We start from the raw sequence: 20,583 nt of genomic DNA, 5'->3' as shown, positions 1-20,583 counted from the left end.
AAAAGAGCGCATGATTTATTAGCAAGTTAGTTGTTTGATAAAGCTAAACGCTGTTTTGTCTGGGTAGTGTACCGCTGCCTTGTAAACAGCCCCCTCTCTGCACTGCTCCACGCAGGGCCGCTGACAGCTTTTGCTGGGCCCAAGACAAAGTCATCTGAAAGGGCCCCCTTATCCAATACATGCAATGCAATGGGAACCCAATTCTGGGCCCCATATTTCCCTGGGCCCGGGACAACATACCCCTTTGTCCCCCCCTGTCGGCGGGCCGGGCTCCACGGCTACTGCCAATGCTGCTACTGCTGCTACTGCTGGGGATGGCTGGCTGGCTGGCACGGCTGAACGGTAATGGAGCAGCCGCGTCCCAGAAAGAGATAGATAAAAGACACAATGGAGACTCGTTTTGAAAAGAGAGGGCTAAAAAAAAGGGGGGGTGGTGATGGGGGGGGAGGGGGTGGCGTTGGACGTGTGGCTGTGTGGTTGGTTTGGGGGTGAGGGTATTGAGCAACAGGAATAGTGGTGAAAGAAGTAGTGACACCTTCAGGACTGTGTGTGTGTGTGTGTGTCTGTGTGTGTGTGTGTGTGTCTGTGTCTGTGTGTGTGTGTGTGTGTGTGTGTGTGTGTGTGTGTGTGTGTGTGTGTGTGTCTGTGTGTGTGTGTGTGTGTGTGTGTGTGTGTGTGTGTGTGTGTGTGTGTCTGTGTGTGTGAGAGATATTTATGGAAGTTTGACAAGTTTCAGCATGCTGCTAGACATTGCAATGTTTGCAATTTTTGAAAGCTAAAATTAATTCAAAGTGTGTGTCTGTTCGTTTGTGTTTTCATGTGTGCATGAGAGAGAATATATCTAAAGGGCGTATTTATTGCATTCAATGTTCAAATCGTATATAGTGGTGAAACATTACATTGTGAAACAGATTTGAATGCAAGCAAGCCAGTGCATGCTCAAACCTACCCCTTCTTTTCAAACATGCACACGCACAAACGCGCACACGCACACACGCGCACACACACACACACACACACACACACACACACACACACACACACACACACACACACACACACACACACACACACACACACACACACACACACACACACACACACACACACACACACACACACACATTCGTCCTCCCTCCCATGTTAAAGCCCATCTCCGTGGCATTTGCACACTTGTTGGCTGATAAGCTGGCAGGCAGATGAATGGTTTTCTGCTTTCCTCTCGGCACTGTTCTGCCTGGCTCTCCGCTACGCTTCTCTCACCTCTGCTCCTCCGCTATCAGCACCTGTTTGTCCGTCTCGTCTCCTCTCGTCTCGTCTCCTCTCGTCTTGTCTCGTCTCACCAATGCATGCGAGGAGCGCTGGTCCTGGCCGGCCCGTCTCCGTCTGTCTCTGTCTTGCGTCCCCCTGCGAGCTGCGAGATTATTGATTCCGTATAAAATGGCCATTAGAGGAGGCCATTAGGGCCCCATGTCTCAGCCTGCCTGTCCAGACACACACACACACACGCATGCACACACGCACACACACACACACACACACACGCACACACACACACACACACACACACACACACACACACACACACACACACACACACACACACATACACACACACACACAAACACACTCACGCACATAAACTCAGTCTCCCTCATTTTACCAGCTCATCCCTCGCTTTTGTGTCCTGTCAGTGACTTGGAGGGGGGGGGGCGGTTAGGGAATCGAGCTTTAGATCCATCACTGACGGGACCCTTTACAGGAGTCCGATGAGTAAACGGATCACTCTCTCTCTCTCTCTCTCTCTCTCTCTCTCTCTCTCTCTCTCTCTCTCTCTCTCTCTCTCTCTCTCCATCTCTTCCTACTCTCTCCATCTCTCTGCTCACTCGTTCATTTTCTCTCACTGTAGATATTGAGCGCCGCACTTCACAGACAGATGGTGTGTCACTGTATGCAATACGGCCCCCCACTCCCCACTGCCCCCCCTACCCCCCCTTCGTTGGTCTCAGCAGGGGGGCCCGGGAGACACCGTGGCCTGGGAGAGTTTTTCTTGCGTGTGACGGGCCGGGCCACAACGTATTGATCCTCGCGGGCGCTTTATAAAAGAGCCCTCCCCACCCGACCCATGCATTTCCTCTTCCACCTCAACCTCCTCCTCCACTCCAGTGTAGTAGAGTAGAGTAGTGCGCCTTCAGATCACAGGGCAAGAGGTTAAATGAACACACTGGGAACACAGCGTGCGCGCTGGTTGACCTTTAAATAAAAGGTTCTTCAAACATCATCTAAAAATACGCCATACATTTTGCAGTGTCAATTTAACACTTCTAGTATACATTAGGTTAGATTTTTACCCTCTTGTAGTTGGTCTTACTCTCTAAGCTTTGAATAAACACTACTAAATGAACTGTGTATACATTGTATATCTTGTTGTACGTGTTTCATCAAGTTTTATGTTGTTTAATTTGATGCTTTTAATATTAATGGAAATCATTGGACAGATGCTATATATATCACAATTAAAATATTATTTATTTTAAATTCTAAGCATTGGTCAGAATGACAGTGGACACACATGCTTTATAGAGGCCGTGTGAGAGTGTGCCTTGTGTGAGAGTGTGCCAGTGAAGCTGAGGTAATCAGCCTGTCTGTGCCTTTCTGCCCATGCTGTCCAGGCAGTGAGTCAGCAACAGCCACTGGCCAGCTCAGAGGGATGCCCGCAAGGGGTCACTACAGGGTAGGGTAGCCACAGGGCAAGGTGGCTAGATGGCCCCTTTACACACTGGACAGATAGATGGCCATCCACTTTTCACTTTTCACTCTCAGCACACCGGACAGAGATGGAGGGTGAGTTCAGTTGAGTTGAGTTTTCGAACACCTGTCACACACACGTACGTGCACACATACACATACAAATAAAGAGAATGAAATGCATGCATGCTCAAGCACAGACACACGCACACAAGCGTGCACACACACACACACACACACACACACACACACACACACACACACACACACACACACACACACACACACACACACACACACACACACACACACACACACACACACACACACACACACACACCTCTGCCGTATGCACCCTGGTCTCTGGCACACAGAGGGATTTTTGGGGTTTTGTGGGCTGCGTGTGGAGTGGAGTGTGAGTCATGAAAGTGTGTGTGTAGAGGGGTGACAGGGTGACTGAGGCGGCTCCCCTTTGTGCCATGAAGAGGAATCAGGGATGAGGCGCCTTTTGAGGATCCCCCTGCACCCCACTCTCCACACCCTCCTTCTCTCTCTCTCCCTCCCTCCCTCCCTCCCTCTCTCCCTCTCCCCCCACCTCTGCCTCTCCCGTCCTCTCTTCTCCCATGCCACCTGCCTCCGCAGTCTTTTACCCTCTCCCTCCCTAACCCTACCTCTCTCTCTCTCTCTCTCTCTCTCTCTCTCTCTCTCTCTCTCTGCCCTTCTCTCTCACTCGCTCTTTCTCAATCTCTCTCCTTCCACCTGTCTGCATACTCTTCCTTCACCCTTTCTTCTTCCTTCTCACTTTCACCCCCTCTCTTTACCTCTCTCTCTGTCTCGCAACTCTCTCTCCCTCTCTCTCTCTCTCTCCCCCTCTTCTCTTATTCCCCTCGTCCCGGCAGCCTTCTTCTTCCTCCTCCTGTCACAACTCGTCTCCGGCCCTCTCTCTGTTGCCTCCTCTCTCTTTCGGCATGTATGATGCAAGTCAAACCTCTTCCTTTCCTCTCTGACACTGAGGAGTCCACACAATCGCTCTCTTCTTTCTTTCTCTCACTCTTTCTCTCTCCTTCTCTCTCTCTCTCTTTTCTTTCGCTCCCTCTCTCCATCGCTCTTGCCATCTCTGGCGTCCCTCATTGCTTATTTCACTCGCTGGCTCCACGGTGCATACATATGCACAAATACATACGCACTCAATCACACACTCATGAATCAGGTTCTGATATGCATGAGCACAGCGACACACAGAAAACACACGCACGCACTCGCGCGCAGACACACACACACAAACACACACACACACACGCACACACAGCAGACTGACTGGAAGTCTCACTCAGTCTTTCTTCCTTGCATATCATCCAGTGACCTTTCAACTCCCTCTTTCTCTATTCTACCTCTCTTCTCTCTTCCTTCACAAGTCTGTATGGCCTGTCCTTCTCTCTCTTTTTTCTCTTGCTCTGCCTCTCTATCTCCTTTCTTCTCTCTCTCTCGTCTCTCGCAGTCTCTGTAACGCCTGTCTTCTCTCTTTCTCTCTCTCTATCCCCCCCCCCTCTCTTCTCAGTCTGCGCATGGCCTGTCCTCTGTCTCTTTCTTCTCTCTGTTTTCGTCTCCATATTTCAGCCCTCCCCTCCCCTCCCCTCCCCTCTCCCCTCAGGCAGTCAGGGTCTCCCCACCCCTGGCTTAGCAGAGGAAAGTAATATTTGGACTTCTTTCCCCTCTCAGGATATTGTGTCTGTCTGTCTGTCTGTCTGTCTGTCTGTCTGTCTGTCTGTCTGTCTGCAGTAAGCAGCCTGGCAGAGCACGAGCACGCACACACACGCACACACACACACACACACACACACACACACACACACACACACACACACACACACACACACACACACACACACACACACACACACACACACACACACACACTCAAGTATGCAAAAACGTGCACGCACACACACACACACACACACACACACACACACACACACACACACACACGCATGCAAAAACACACACACACACACACACACACACACACACACACACACACACACACACACACACACACACACACACACACACACACATGCAAACAATCTTCTGAAGTCTCACATGCATATGCACTTGTGTAAAATGCTCAATTCTTTGCCACATCTGGTCTGACTCTTCACAAAGCCACCAGTGTTTGTGTGTGTGTGCGTGTGTGTGTGTGTGTGTGTGTGTGTGTGTGTGTGTGTGTGTGTGTGTGTGTGTGTGTGTGTGTGTGTGTGTGTGTGTGTGTGTGTGTGTGTGTGTGTGTGTGCGTTTGCATCGCTTTGACCCTGTAGTTCTTCATTTTCTATGGTTATTGTGTCTTTTATTGTATTACTTGGGAGAATACACAAAGCATGTTCACAAAACTGACACAAGGAATTTTTAAATCTGATTTAGGATACTTTGGGGGATTGTGTGACTTTCAGAGAGATAGACAGAGAGAGAGAGAGAGAGAGAGAGAGAGAGAGAGAGAGAGAGAGAGAGAGAGAGAGAGAGATATTGTATGTAAAATAAAGAAAATAGAAGAGGCAGATTTCACTGGAAGGGGTCATGAAGAGGCGGATTTAGCTGGGAAGGGAGAGAGCGACAGAGAGAGAGAGAAAGGGAGAGAGAGACAGAGACAGAGTGAGTTAGTGAAAGAGAGGAGGATTGAGTCTCCACAGACTGATATTAGCGTCCAGGTTGAAATAGCAAAGCCCTGGTGTTTGAGTCGGTTTTGATGGAACTTTTGATTTCCCCCCTCCCCTCCACCCCTGCAAACCTTAACCACCGCCCTCCCTCCCTCTCCATTCCACCCCACCTCACCCTCCTCACGCCCCTCTAAGCCTTAGATTGGAAGTTGCCACGGCAGCACAACTGTCAGCACATGTCACGGTGGGGCAGGGGCCCGAGATGATGGCGAGTGACAGGGTTTTATTTGAAATCCCGCTCAGATTGGACACCGAGACTCCCAAGCCCGCTTTACGCCTGCCACTGCCACAACCGCAGCGGCAGAGGGAGAGATGGGGGGGTGGGGCAGGGGGGTGGAGGGGGAGAAAGACAGAAGGGGAGAGGGGGGGTTAGAAAAGGAGAGATGACAAAATCCTGATAGTCTGTAATGGTCATGGATGAATGGATGTGCAGAATGCATAGAAGGTGAAGGTGGGGAAGAATTCCAAGGAAGAGGAGAAACAAGAAAGGAATGTTCAGAGAGAAGGGACAAAAGGAAAAAAATACAGAAAGTGTAAGGTACACTATTCAGAGAGACATAAATTACCAAATTCTATAAATTATCAAATGCAATTTATTGTTCTTCAATCCTTAAGGCTTCTTGGTTTGGAATTTTCTTTTGAAAGTAATTCTTCTTCCAGATCTTAACTTTGCTCCTGAAGTTCCCTTTGTGTGGCAGCATAATAATTTTCTGCACTGACAACTCAAGGCCATATCTTTGTGACAGACATTAATACCCGTTTAAATTCATAAATGTTTGTTATGTTTGGAATAAGACTTTACATTTATGTACTGTCCCCTCAATTCCCTTACAACGTGATCCTCTCTTCCTTCAAGCTCATTGAGCACGTCGCCGTCATGTGGTGATGTGAAGTATTACATTGGATATGTAGTCTGTTGAGAGGACGGAGGAGAGAATGAAGATATTGGTAACTCGCATGCCTGAAAGAAGAAAATAATAAATGTATTATGTTTGGAAAAAGAAGCAGTGTCCCAAAAGTGTGTGTGTGTGTGTCTGTGTGTGTCTGTGTGTCTCTGTGTCTCTGTGTGTGTCTGTGTGTGTCTGTGTGTCTATGTGTCTGTGTGCATGCTTGGGTGCGTGCCTGGGTGCGTGCGTGCGTGTATCGGTTAAATGTGAGAATCATGTGTTTGCTCACTTGCGGTTTGTTTCTTTGTCTTTATCTTTTACAGCATATCAACAATGATCACATCCACGGGGAGAAGAAGGAGTTTGTGTGCCGCTGGGACGAGTGCTCGCGGGAGCAGAAACCCTTCAAGGCCCAGTACATGCTGGTGGTGCACATGAGACGACACACAGGAGAGAAACCTCACAAATGCACCGTGAGTACAACACACACAAACACACACACACACACACACACACACACACACACACACACACACACACACACACACACACACACACACACACACACACACACACACACACACACACACACACACACACAAACACACACATTTAATTCTAAATTGTGAAAAGGGTTAACATGATATTTTCAAAGCTGAATTAAGTTTTATTTAGAATTAAATGGACTTCATGCTAAATTAAATGTCTCGTTTAAACGTACTGTACACTGTAACTACACTTACAAAACAGATATGAATGTTGCCTTTGTGTTTGTGTGCAGTTCGAAGGCTGCTCTAAAGCCTACTCCCGGCTGGAGAACCTGAAGACCCATCTGCGCTCCCACACGGGAGAGAAGCCGTACGTGTGTGAACACGAGGGCTGCAACAAGGCCTTCTCAAACGCCTCCGACCGCGCCAAACACCAAAACAGAACACACTCCAATGAGGTAAGCACACTTACGCACACACGCAAGCACACACACACACACACACACACACACACACACACACACACACACACACACACACACACACACACACACACACACACACAAACGCCCACACACACTCTCCAAATCCAAATGATTTAAGCTTTTAATGTACAAATATTTCCGTCACAGAATATTTGGTTAATTTTAACTCCCAAAGTGCAATTGTAACGTGTCAGTTCTTGGGGAGTGTTTCATATGAGTATTTTGCATTTTCTATTTTTTTCCATGTCAGCTTTGTCTTTAACTGTTCTTTAACACTGGTCCTTAAGCTGTGTGACTTTTCCAGTTGCTACTGTATAATAAAAGCTCCCACCTTCACACAGAAAACGTACGTGTGCAGCACCACTAAACAATAACATGCTGTGTCTCTACCATTTCCCACCATCACACAGAAACCGTACGTGTGCAAGATCCCCGGCTGCACCAAGCGCTACACGGACCCCAGCTCGCTGCGGAAGCACGTCAAGACGGTGCACGGCCCCGAGGCCCATGTGACCAAAAAACAGCGCGGAGACACCTACCCCCGGCCCCCGCCCCCACCACCCCGCGAGCCGGGCAGCAACGGACAGGGCCGCTCGCCGGGTCACCAACTGCCCCTGGGAGGGTTCACAGACCAAAGGGACTACAACAACCACCATGCTACCTCCAAACAGGACGAGTGCCTGCAGGTCAAGTCCATCAAGGCAGAGAAGCCAATGGTGAGTCCCATTTCCTGCAAGGCTGATGGTATTCTGGTACCTGATTTCAGGCTTGGTTCCTGATTTCAGGATTGACAATTTGTTTTGCAAAATTAGAAAATTATATAGCCATTACTTTTTTCTTATTTCAAAAAGTGATGTGTGTGTAAGGGTGCAGGCTCAGGATTTTCTTCTACTATCAGGCCCTCCTTTCCGCTACTGGACTGGAGTCTTCAAAGTCTTCAAAGCTCCAAAGCATAAAAAAGTTTTTAATAACCACTGATTCAGGTTCAACATAGGTGTACGAAACAACTATGAACTAGCTGAGGAAATTAGGCCCCTAAACTATTTTTATTATGAGAACGCAAAGAGTTGCCTTGTACAGTCCTTTATAATCAACTTTCACATAGATGAACTGTGTGACCCCTCTTGATTTTTTTATTGGCTTCAGTGGATTCCAGAGACTACCACAAAATTGACAAAAGTACAAAGTAACATATAGCAAATACTTCAATGTACATAAAGCTTTTTATCCTAATTCATAGAAAATATGCTAGAAAAATCCATTGTGTAATTTTAAGCAGAACACACAGTATATTTCTGTTAAATGTATATCTGAATTACAAATGTACACTACATACAGTGTATCTATATAGAGCTGACTTTTCATGTTAACTTTTGCACAACACTCCTCAAAACAGAGCTCCTCAGTTGAACTACCAAACAACCATGAACTACAAAGTAGCTCAGGAAATTAACTGTTTTTTATTATGAGAACGCAAAGAGTATAGTTGCCTTGTACAGTCCTTTAAAATCAACTTTCACATAGATGGACTGTGTGACATAGAGTTCCCTCTTGATTTTTTCAGTGGATTCCAGAGCCTACCACAAAAGTAACATGCAGCAAATAAAGCTTTTTTTATCCTAATTCATCCTTTATCCTAATTCAAAATTCCATCATGTAATTTCAAGCAGAACACATGGTATATCTCTATCTATTGAATCTATATCTGAATTCTATATCTGAATTCTGAAATCTATATATGAATATGTACATACAGTACATACGTATGTAGCTGACTTTTCATGTTAACTTTTGCAAAACACTCCTCAAAACAGAGCTCCTCAGTTGAACTTCTACCTTTTTTTCCAAAGGGCCGTAGGTGTTCCTTCACAGAAGTCACTTTCAAAAAAAAGGACATACCCACCCACTAAAAGGTGTCTATTAGCATTACCAGTCAAACTTGTGATAAAACATGTTACCAAATACCCCAGTGAGTGGTGCGGTTTTGCTGTGAGCTCTTAGCCTCATCTGAAGAAGGCTTTCTAGCCAAGCATTTTTTTTTTTTTTTAAAGTGGGGGGAGGGGGGGGGGGGGAGTCGTCTCTCTCCCGTCTATGTGACAGGAGATGAGATGTAAGAAACAGGATGGGTGCTTTGATCTTTACTCTACCTCTGCTCCTGCTCTCTGCCCTTGCAGATGTAGTAATAACTGAATTTCTCCTTCTTGCCTATTGCCTTACTAACGCATTACCGCCCCCTTCCCCTGTTCCTATTCCTATTCCTATCCCCCTTCTCTTTCCCTCCGCCTCTTTCTATGGACAGTGGGTAATCAGGTGAGAGTGTTGTCCATTCAGTCCTTTTGCCACTGGCTCTGGCGGCTCGTTATGACCCATCTGCCTGCTCAGAGCCATCACCTGTGTCATCTGGATCCCTCTCTGTGTGTCATTTGTGGTGCTGAGAGCATCTCCAGTGCAGTTATGGTGCCATTAGCCCTTCGCCCCTCTCCTCCTCTCCTCCTCCTCATCCCCATCCTTTCACATCTCACTGCAGCCTCACCAGACACACCAGACTCTTTGTACAGTACAGCACACTTTCTTCTCTCTCTCACGCACATTCTCGTTCTCTTCTATCTCACTCTGTTTCTCTGTCCGTGTCTTGTTCTTTCTCTCTGTTTCTCTCCATCACGTTTTCTCACACTCACACTTCTCTGTCTCTTGCTGTATTCCTCTCTCACACATTCTTTCTCTTTCTGTCTTACTCTCTTACTCTCTGTCTGACTCTCTGTCTGTCTGTATGTCTGTCTCTCTCTCTCTCTCTCTCTCTCTCTCTCTCTCTCTCTCTCTCTCTCTCTCTCTCTCTCTCTCTCTCTCTCTCTCTCTCTCTCTCTCTCTCTCTCTCTCACACACACACACACACACACACACACACACACACACACATACACACACACACTTCATCATTACTCCATGTAGTGCAATGTACCATGTTGTAGTTATACCACAGTGGTGTACTGTAGATATCTGTTCCATCAGTGCTGTTTTACAAGCTCGCCTTTGCCTGACATGAACCGAGCAAGCTGTTCATTTTATTTTTATTTATTTAATCTTTCTTTCACCAGGAAGAGGTCTCATTGAATTACTATAACTCTTCTACCAGGGAGTCCAGGGAGCTTAAAAAGTGACATTACAGTAAAAAGAAGACAAAAAGAAAAGACAAGAGAAAACAAACCATAGCTACATCACATCTAAACAGAGTTGTGCCCTCGTGCTGTCCAGGTTGGCATCAAGGAGAGGTGTTAGCTAGTTGCCGTTATTGATCAGACTGACGGGCCGACGGCGTGAAGAGAATGAGGAGGCCAAGAGGAGGCTCATCGTACAGAGAGTCTCTCTCCTCAGGACAGGGCTAGAGGTGAACGGGCTGAGGTCCCAACTCCCGACTCGTGCTGAGACAAAACATCACTTCACAGTGGTGCGCTTTCTATCTTTTCACCTCTTCTGTCTGCTTTCGCGTCTATCTTTTTTCTATATCTTTCTTTCTATCTTTCTTTTCTATTTATTTGTCTGTGTTACGCTCATTCTTGCTCTCTCTCTCTCTCTCTCTCTCTCTCTCTCTCTCTCTCTCTCTCTCTCTCTCTCTCTCTCGTCACTCTCTTTCTTCTTCTCTCATTCTCTCTCTGTCTCTCTGTCTCTCTCTCTCTGTCTTTGACTCTCTCTCTCTTTCTTTCTCACTTTCTCTTTCTCTCTCTCCCTCTCTTTTTCTTTCTCTCTCCCTCTCTGTCTTTCTCTCTCTCTCTCTCTCTCTCTCTAGCTCTTTTTGCCGACCATGGTGTAGTTTCAGCAAGGACAGCAGCCCAATTAGGGCCCGTCTGGCCTGACAAAACAGCATTGTTTGTTCAGCATTGTTTCCTGAAAATAGAACAAAGACGGCTGCCTCTTCCTCTGTGTGCATACAGTGTTAAGAGCCTCACTGTGCCCCATTACAGCTTTACAGTGTGTGTGTGTGTTTGTGTGTGTGTTTGCGTGTGTGTGTGTGTGTGTGCGCGCGCGCGTGCATGTTTTGCGTGTGTGTGTGGGTGATGGTGTGTGCAAGACTAAATGCTTTATTTAGACTGTAAAGACACAGCAAATTGATGTTGAGCAAATCGGCCTGTCAGGAGCACAGCTTATTAGCAAATTACTCAATAGCTTGTGCTAATAAACATTGAAGTCACTAAGTGGTAGTCAGCCAGATTCATTACGATGGGCTTGTCAGGCCAACTGCTTACACTGTGAGAAAATATTTCAAAGATACGTAATTGTAATAAACATTCTTGTCAGACATCATCGAACCTATTTTTGTGTGCCATTTGTGTTCTGTGGTCAAAAGTGTTTCATAATATACATTCATAATGCTCGTTGTGCAAAAAGTACCTACAGTTACTGTACATCCATGTCATACCGCATGGATATTTGTCATAAGAAAACAGCGCATGATGAATATCTCATAAATGCCATGTTAACTAAATTCATACTGCACGATGTACCTTGTCATGGAAGTAGATATACTGCATATAATGAACAAAATTGTATTAACGTTTATGTTTTCTTCTTCGATTCTTCTGTCACTTTTGCCCCCCCCCTCATCTTCCACAACTCCTCCCTTCTCTTCCTCTCTCTCCTTCTTCCTTGTCTACATCTCTTTTCCCTCCCTCTTCCTACTGTGTCCTCTTCTCTTCTCTTCTCTTCTCTTCTCTTCTCTTCTCTTCTCTTCTCTTCTCTTCTCTTCTCTTCTCACTCCTTCTTACCTCCATACTTCTTCCTCATCCTCCTCATCTTCCTTTTCTCCCCTTGCTGTCTTTTGTTTCATCCTCTTCTTCTTCCTCCTCCTCCTTGCCTCCATACCTCTTCCTCCTCCTCCTCCTCCTCCTCCTCCTCTTCCTCCCTCTCTTCTCCTCCTCTCCCAGACGTCTCAGCCAAGCCCTGGCAGTGAGTCTGCATGCGGCGGTGAGCAGTCCCCCGGTGTCGGGGGCGGGCCTGCCGGCCGTGGAGTCCAGCTTGCTGTGAGCGCCGTCCGGCCGCAGGTGCTGGGTGGCGGTGTGGGGATGGGGATGGGGATGGGGGTTGAGGCGCGGAGGGAGCAGGAGCACCTGGAGGAAGAGGATGAGGAGGCGTACGAGGAGGATGAAGGAGACGCGCTGGATGAGGAAGACGAGGAGGACGACGATGACGACTTCCTGGACGAAGACGGCTTGCTGGGACGGCATCGGGCGCCCATCATGGACGCCACCGTCTCGACGGCGACACTGGCACTGCAGGCGCGCAGGAACGTGGGCAGGCCGCCGCGCTGGATGGAGCAGGTGAAGATGGAGAGGCTGCGGCAGGTGAACGGGGCCGTCACGGGGGCCCCGCCGGCCGGCCTGCCACACCTGTCCCCCACGCCCCCCACCAAGGGCCACGGCCTGCCCAACATCCTGGGGAAAGGTGAGAGACTAACAGTGTGTGTGTGTGTGTGTGTGTGTGTGTGTGTGTGTGTGTGTGTGTGTGTGTGTGTGTGTGTGTGTGTGTGTGTGTGGGTCTGTGTGCGACTGTGTGTGTGTGTGTGTGTGTGTGTGTGTGTGTGTGTGTGTGTGTGTGTGTGTGTGTGTGTGTGTGTGTGTGTGTGTGTGTGTGTGTGTGTGTGTGTGTGTGTGTGTGTACCGTACCTCACATACCCATCTGCCGCTAAAAGATGTCTTTTACTGTAGCATCACCACTGAAACTTGTGATAAAACATGTTACCAAATAGCCCAGTGAGTAGTGCAATTTTTCTTTGAACTCTTACCCTTCCTCTGAAGCAGCCTTCCTATCCTTATCCTTGACAGTCATATAGAAAGTTGAAGTATTGCTTTGAAATTATTAAGAAGCAAAGATTTAACACTGTTGTAGAAATGAACTACAGTTGTACACTTCTTGTTGTACAGCTGTAGAAGTACACTCTTCCACAAAAAGAGCTTTGTTTATATAACTGATGCATGTTGAACTGATATTTTCATTATTCACAGTATACTGCAGTAGCCTTGTCATCACTTCAAAACATTTTCCTCTCTCTTTGATCCTCTACCACACTCAACGCAGCATAAACTACAAATTCACTTAAAGCAGCTCTCATTCTGTCTGACATAACCCTCACATAACCTCTCCTCCCTCTCTCCTCCTCTCTCCAATATGTTTCTTCCTTATTAAAATTTAAAACATAATACTAGTGCATAATAGTGGTGTCAACAATGATCAATTCGGCGATGCAATCCAATGCGGGCATGGACGATTCAATTCAATGCGGCAAGTTCCAGAATTGATCCAGCAATTTTTTTAAGTTTCAATTACTTCCGTGGATATTTCGGGAGCAAATGAATGTTAAATTAAATAAAAGTACTTCAAAGCATTGCAAGACTGATACAGACTGATACAGACTGATACAGAAAACAGCCAATAAATTGTTGCTCAGTATCTGACTACTTCTATTGCCTCATCATGACTGATAAAACATTTGCTTTGCTTTCAGTAGAAATGTAATGCATTGCAATGCATTGTAGAATTGAATCGGATCGGATCAAATCGCATAGAATAGAATCGGATCGCTATTCGCTACCTCCCGAATCGTGATCGAATCGGATCATGAGGGCAGTGCCAATCCACACCACTACTAGTACCTAATAATAGGAATGCACTAGCATTACACCCTTGCCCAATAACACTTCACACACACCCTTCACATGCTTTCACATACCCTTTTACATGACCTTGACATAACCTCTCCTCTCTCTCCTCTCTCCACCAGGTTCGTGCCTGGGCCACAGTGACAACAGGGGCTTGGTCCCTCCTCTGCAGCCCGCTCCCGGCTCCCGGTGCCTGGATCCCAGCGGCAGCACCGACCTGAACGTGCTGAACCTCCTGGGTGGCGTTGGCGTCGGCGGTGTGGGTCGGCGGGACAGCGGCGGTGGCAGCGCGGCCAGCTCTGCGTACTGCAGTCGGCGCTCCTCGGGCATCTCGCCCTGCTTCTCCAGCCGCCGCTCTAGCCAGGCCTCGCAGTCCGAGCTCAACGCACACCAGCTCTACCACCAACAGCAGCAGCACCGCCGACGACACAACCTCAGCTCCACCGACTCCTACGATCCCATCTCCACAGACGCGTCACGCCGCTCCAGCGAGGCCAGCCAGCACGGCACCGGCAGCAGCCTGGGAGGAGGAGGAGGAGGAGGAGCAGGGGTGGCCTTTCCTGGGATGGGGTGGGGCAGTGGTGGCATCGGAGGAGGTGGTGGTGGTGGTTGTGGTGGAAGTGGATCCGGAGCCGGAGGTGAAGGCAGAGGAGGTGGAGGAGGAGGAGGAGGTGTTGGAGGTCTTGGAGGATCGGGTGCAGGAGGTGGAGGTGGAGGTGTTGGTGGGTCGAGAGCAGGAGGTGTGCTGAACCTCACCCCGGCGCAGCAGTACCACCTGAAGGCTAAGTACGCCGCCGCCACTGGTGGGCCTCCACCCACGCCTCTGCCCAACATGGAGCCCATGAGCCTGCGCTCCCGCATGGCCCTGCTGGGAGACGCACAGCAGGACGCCAGCCATCAGCAGCCTCCGCTGCCCCCTCTGGTCAGACCGCGCCGGTGCAGCGACGGAAGCCCGGGCAGCAACGGGTACGGCGGGCACGCTTCCGGGTACCGCCACCGCGGGCTCTACGACGGAGTAGCCAACGCAAACAGACGAGCCAGCGATCCTGTCCGCACCGTGCACGTCCAGGACCCGTCGTCGTCCTCCACGTCTGTCCTTTCCCAGATGCACCGCTTCAGCAGCCTGAACGACATGCACCCCTTGCCGCCCCTCTCGCTCTCCAGCACTTCCCAACATGGCCACCAGGGGGAGCTCCGGTACTTCAGCCAGCAGCTGCACCCCCACCACCACCAGCACCAACAGACTTTCCACACTCGCTCAGACGGGAACCTGCAGCGCAGCCTCAGCCTGCACTCGCCCTGCCCGCCCAGGATAGACGAGCACTCGGCCCTGGAGGACCTGGCCATGGAGGACGACGGCGGCCATCGCAACGAGGTCGACGACGGAGGCCTGCTGTTGGGGTACGAGGACATGCTGCCTGATGACCTGCTGCAGTACATCCGCTCCCAGCAGCAGCAGCAGCAGCAGCAGTCCAGGCACAGGCTGCTCCAGAACAACAGCATCAATAACGGAGACTTCCACCGCCAGCCTGCTAACAACAGCAACAGCAACGGCGGTGACTTGGATGCCATCCAGATGATCACCAGCCCGGCTCCGCAGCAGCAGCAGGGTCCAGAGGGAGACGGAGACGAGCTGCCCATTCAGTGGAACGAGGTGAGCTCAGGTAACGCTCACCTGTCCCCCACCAGACAGCAGCAGCAGCAGTCTCAGCAGCAGCAGCAACAGCAGCAGCAGCCCTGTGGCAGGTGGTCAGAGCGTGGCAGCGTTGGCGTAGCCGTCGGCAGAACTCCCTTCGGCCAGTTTGGCAACATGATGGTACAGCAGCAGCAGCAGCAGCCATCCCAGCTGAACACCCCAGCCGACGTCTTCACCCGAGGGGAGGACTTGGGAGCCGGTCCCAACGTCAACAACAATGGCTACATCTTCCCAGACTGCAACTTGAGCGCCTCTCGCAGGCCGTCTGGCTCAAGGTTCCCTCCCCTCCTGCAGCAGTCCTGCCTGCTGAACGAGGTGAAGTCAGAGTCGTCCAGCAACAGCGCCTCATGCCTGCAGAGCAGGAGGAACAGCTCCAACGCGGTGGCGCAGGACTTCAGGAGAGCTCCTCCAGACTTCTCCCAAATCACCCTGGGGCCCATACGCCAGCCGCCACAGCCCCAACCACAGCAGCAGCAGCAGCAGCCAAGTCAGCTGATTGGCAGCAACCTGATGCTGCAGAGGTCCTCTCAGGCCGCCCTGTCCCACGGCTCCATGCTACTACGCCCCCACCCACCCGCAGCGGCCACCCAATCAAATGGCAGCATTTACAGAAGCCCCGCCCGTGCCCAGCAGTACCTGGCCAACGGCAACAGCGGTGGCGTCTACCAGCAGCAGCAGCAGCAGCAACCGCAGCAGCACGGCTCCAGGAGTGGCAGCATGGGACAGTGTGCGCTGGCTGGCCACATTTCTGGTCTGAAGATCGAGGCCCAGGACCAGGCCAGCAACAGCTGCTCAGGGAAGCCACAGCAGCAGCAGCAGCAGCCTCAGCAGGCGCGGCCAGCCGGATACTTCCAGCCGGGTTTCGGAGGCTGCGCTGAGGCCTTTGACATGTGTGAGGCCAAGCCCCTGTCCATCATGAGAGCCCGTCCAGATGAGAGGTGTCTGATGGAGACGACGATGGCTACCACCACCCAGCCGATCGGACCTGCTGGTGGTGGTGGTGGTGGTGATGGTGTTGGCGTTGCCGACCCGGCGACCCCGCTGCTGTCCCCCGGAGTGGACCAGGTGACCAGCACGGTGGAGGGCAGCCCCTCCTGCGAGGTGCTGGACAACGTGGGCCTGGACTTCACGCCCATCCTGGAGGACAACTACGACCAGGGCAGCCTGGCCAGTGACATCATCAGCCCCAGCGTGTTCCAGGGCGCGTCGTCGCGGACCTCGTCCCGCCTCACCACCCCGAGGTTAGGAGGAGCGTCAGTCGCCACCGCCGCTACTGCAGCAGCCTTCGCCAGCGTGCCGTCCGGCGTCAACAACATGGCCATCGGCGACATGAGCTCCCTGCTGTCCACCCTGGCCCAGGAGAGCCGCTTCCTTGCCATCATGCAGTAGCTTCCTCCTCCTCCTCCTCCTCCTCCTCCTCCTCCTCCTTGCGCTTTGATACACGTTCTTTGATGTGTCAGACTTGCTCTCTCTGTCTCTTCATTTCGGTCTGTCTCTCCCTCTATCTGTGTTTCTTTATCTCTCTCTCTCTCTCTCTCTATTTCTCTCATTCTCTATCTGTCTCCACCTTTTCGTCTTTCTTTGTCTCTCTCTCGCACAGTTTTCTCGCTGTCTTTCTCTTCCTCTCTCTCTCTCTCGCTCCCCCAATGAATCCCCCTATGTGGAAAATCGGAACTCGCTTTCAAAGCTGATACTAAAAGGGACATGATCTTATAAAATAAACTTTTTAAAAGAATGAAAAGAATACGACTAGCGCAGACAAAAAATGTTTTCCTATTGACTTTTGGTTTATGAAAGGATGTGAACACCAAGTGTTGGTCAAGCAGATGTATTTTCTGTCTATTCCACATAGGAGCAGAGATATGCCAAACGTATAAAAAGATATAGAAATATATATTCCATTTGTGGAATGAAGGCTATTTTTTGAAGCCCTTTTATAAAACTATCTCTTGATAATGATGATTGTTGGAGGCCTCGTCTCTCACAAGTCACTCTAAAACAGTATTCCGTTTCTCTACCTTTTTTTTTTTTTTTTTTACTTGTGTTGCTTTTCCATGTTTTGTTTTTCTTGGATTTTTTGTTACTTTTTTACTTTATATTTTCTTTTACTTAATGCTGTACACTGTTGATATAAAATGCATGTTGCTCATATGGTGAAATGTACACACTGTCTTTTTAAGTGCGTAGGCTAGCTAGCTCATGTGCCAATGTAACTTGAGAGAACCATGACTTGTATAATTCAGTAACTCACATGGTGCAACCACACTGACTTCTGAACTTTGACCCCTCCTGACGGCACCCCCAACCCCACCCCCTTACCTATCATCCACAGGTCAACACAGGGTCAAATCACAACAAGCAGGCGCTTAGGTCACATTTTATATGGTATTTGCATTTTTTAACAACATTGTTGTTTTTTTAGTACTTTTTTTCTGTTTACGAAATATGTATAAGACGGTGTTTTCTCTAGTGATTATTTGCAAGCCTCACCAAGTTGGTGTGCTTGTGCGTGAGTGACAGCGTGTACTTGAGCAAGTATTCCAGTAACGTATTGAGTCCAAATATGTAGGATCATTTTTGACGTCAAAAGGTACTCTTAGAACCGTCTTGTTCAATTGTGTATTACTTGATTTTTACACCTTTTTCTATGTACATGTATATATCACTTTTGTTCTGTTTTTTTTTACATTGTACAAAAAAAATCATCATGCTTACTATTTCTGATAGGACCGCCAGTGTTGTCAGATTGTATACGACATCAAAAATACTTTTTTTTTTAGAAACTCTGTGAGGATGTGCTGTGTGGAGGGTATCCGGTAAAGCGCAGTACAGGTACACCCGGTGTGTCAGGATGGGAGGATGGACAGATGGCAGGACTGCATATTATCCACAACAGAAGGCACTGACACAGTCGATGTAGCAGATAGCAGCAGGTGATTCCAGCCAGCAGTGGGACTTTTACCTTTTACCATGTCATTGTTTTGTAACTCGACTGCTTCATTCACTATTTCTTTTCTATTGTTGTTATTAGTGTGTGTTTTTGTGTGCGGTGGGTGACAAGATGTACTATGAGGGACAGACGTTAAAGTATTAGTTCTGTTTTGTTTCCCTTACCAGAGTAACCTCTTTCAAGGTACTAACATCCCGCTGACACCTTCCTTACTGGTGCCCAAAGCCGCTCAGTTCTCAGTTCATGGACCAATCAGATAGCCTAGGGCTGTCGGTCGGACCTTTTCGCTGTCTTTTAACTCTTCAACCCTAACCTCTCAACATTTGCAGGTATATGGTTCAAATTGCTTCTGCCCTTTCTTGGCCAAACGTATGACCACTCAAATGACCGCTTTTTGCTAGCCGTAGCCATTCTGCTGTCTCTCCTGCCGTGCAGCCATGTCAGCATCTTGTCAAGCCCACCATAAAGATTCAACCAGAGGAGGAAAAAAAAAACCTCACTTTGTGATTTGTGGACACGGGTTGGGGGAACTTAAGGTGAGCTTTGACAGAACGCTCAGTTCTGCCCTCTGCACTGAGAGGTGTATTAACAGTATTACCATTATTACACTCGTTATTTTGTTGTGTACAGTCTTCAGCTTCACGTTACTGTAGGTACTGTTGCCCACCCTCTCGGTCTTGCTCTGTTGCCGTACTCTTACATGAGTCCTATGGTTTTTTTTTGTAGATGTGTATTACAGTGTGTCTCGCTTTTGTTACTTTTTGTTTTTTAAAAGTGGTATAACTTAAACACTTCACAGGAGAGAGGGTTTTGTTAGTGGATGCGTGTCAAGGGTGTAAGGTATGTGCCTTATCTCAACCTGTTCATATAGAAAAGAGGAAAAAAAAGAGACAAAAACAAAAACAGATCACTGCCACTCTTCCATAGTGAATTATTATATCAAGAAAAATGGTATACTGTATACGTTTCATATGTTCTTTTACATTTTCAGCGCAAGAGTTAATTGTTCAAAGAACTTTAGAAAAAACAGTGAATTCTCTTAAGTGTGTGTGTATGGATGTGCGTGTGCGTGTGTGTCTGAGAGAGAGTGAGGGAAAGTGAGAGTGTGTCAGAAGTACATGACACATAAGATTCATTTTATTAGAAAAAAAGGAAAACACAAACTAAAAACATTTAAAAAATGTTGTTTAAAAAAACATTGAGTTATCACATTTCTTGCCTTTCTTTGATTTGATTGTTTTTATACTTGTAAATATATAACCGTTCTGTAGGTTTTAGCTCAGAATTGAGGAGGCACCAGGGGCCAAAAACAAAAGAGGAACAAAAGAGTAATAAGTGGAAATAAAAAAACAACACAGGGATCCAGGGCCCAGGTCCATGTGGAGAATGGCAACGAGACAACCAGAAAGCACATCCATATTGCCATCAGGGCCCTGATGCTCTTTTCTAACTGACCACAAATGTTTGTATGGTTTTAATAAAAAATGAAATTATATCTGAACTCTTCTCTTGTGTTATTTATTATTATTGTTATTATTATTATTATTATTATTATTATTATTATTATTATTGTTGTTGTTGTTGTTGTTGTAATTGTTATTATTATTTATTTGGGCTGGTGTGATAACACGTCAAATTTGGCAGTGTTACAACAGCTTTGATTAACCAGTGGATACTGATTGTACTATTTCTTTAATTCCAAACCCACTATCTTATTTACTCACTAGGGTGGGATGCAGTGATGATAGAAAGTCCAACTGGGAAATTCCAACTCCCATTGTCATTGTGACACAGCACTCCACACAGCACACAACTGAACACTGCACAGAACAAAATTGCATTAATGCCTCACCCGTGCAAGGGGCGGCCCCCAATGGTGCCCGAAAGGGAGCAGTGCGGCGGGACGGTAGCATGCTCAGGGTACCTCAGTCATTGAAGAGGATGGAGGAGAGCACTGTCGAAGTG

General features: G+C 48.3%; 1 protein-coding gene across 1 annotated transcript in view; it reads left to right on the top strand.

The window, feature by feature from the left end:
• gli3 (GLI family zinc finger 3) overlaps nt 1-19,411 on the top strand; it is a 213,628-nt gene extending 194,217 nt beyond the window's left edge. The window contains exons 11-15 of the mRNA XM_063207002.1: nt 6,673-6,822; nt 7,131-7,295; nt 7,733-8,038; nt 12,242-12,758; nt 14,095-19,411. Coding sequence (XP_063063072.1) covers nt 6,673-6,822; nt 7,131-7,295; nt 7,733-8,038; nt 12,242-12,758; nt 14,095-17,057 — 4,101 coding nt within the window. The 3' untranslated portion in view covers nt 17,058-19,411. The remainder of the gene's footprint in view (nt 1-6,672; nt 6,823-7,130; nt 7,296-7,732; nt 8,039-12,241; nt 12,759-14,094) is intronic.
• The last annotated feature ends 1,172 nt before the right edge of the window (nt 19,412-20,583 follow it).

This window comes from Engraulis encrasicolus, chromosome 9 (assembly GCF_034702125.1).
Source record: "Engraulis encrasicolus isolate BLACKSEA-1 chromosome 9, IST_EnEncr_1.0, whole genome shotgun sequence".
Classification (NCBI taxonomy): Eukaryota; Metazoa; Chordata; class Actinopteri; order Clupeiformes; family Engraulidae; genus Engraulis; species Engraulis encrasicolus.
Note: the sequence above shows the minus strand (reverse complement) of the source record. Positions and strands in the feature narration are given on the sequence as shown.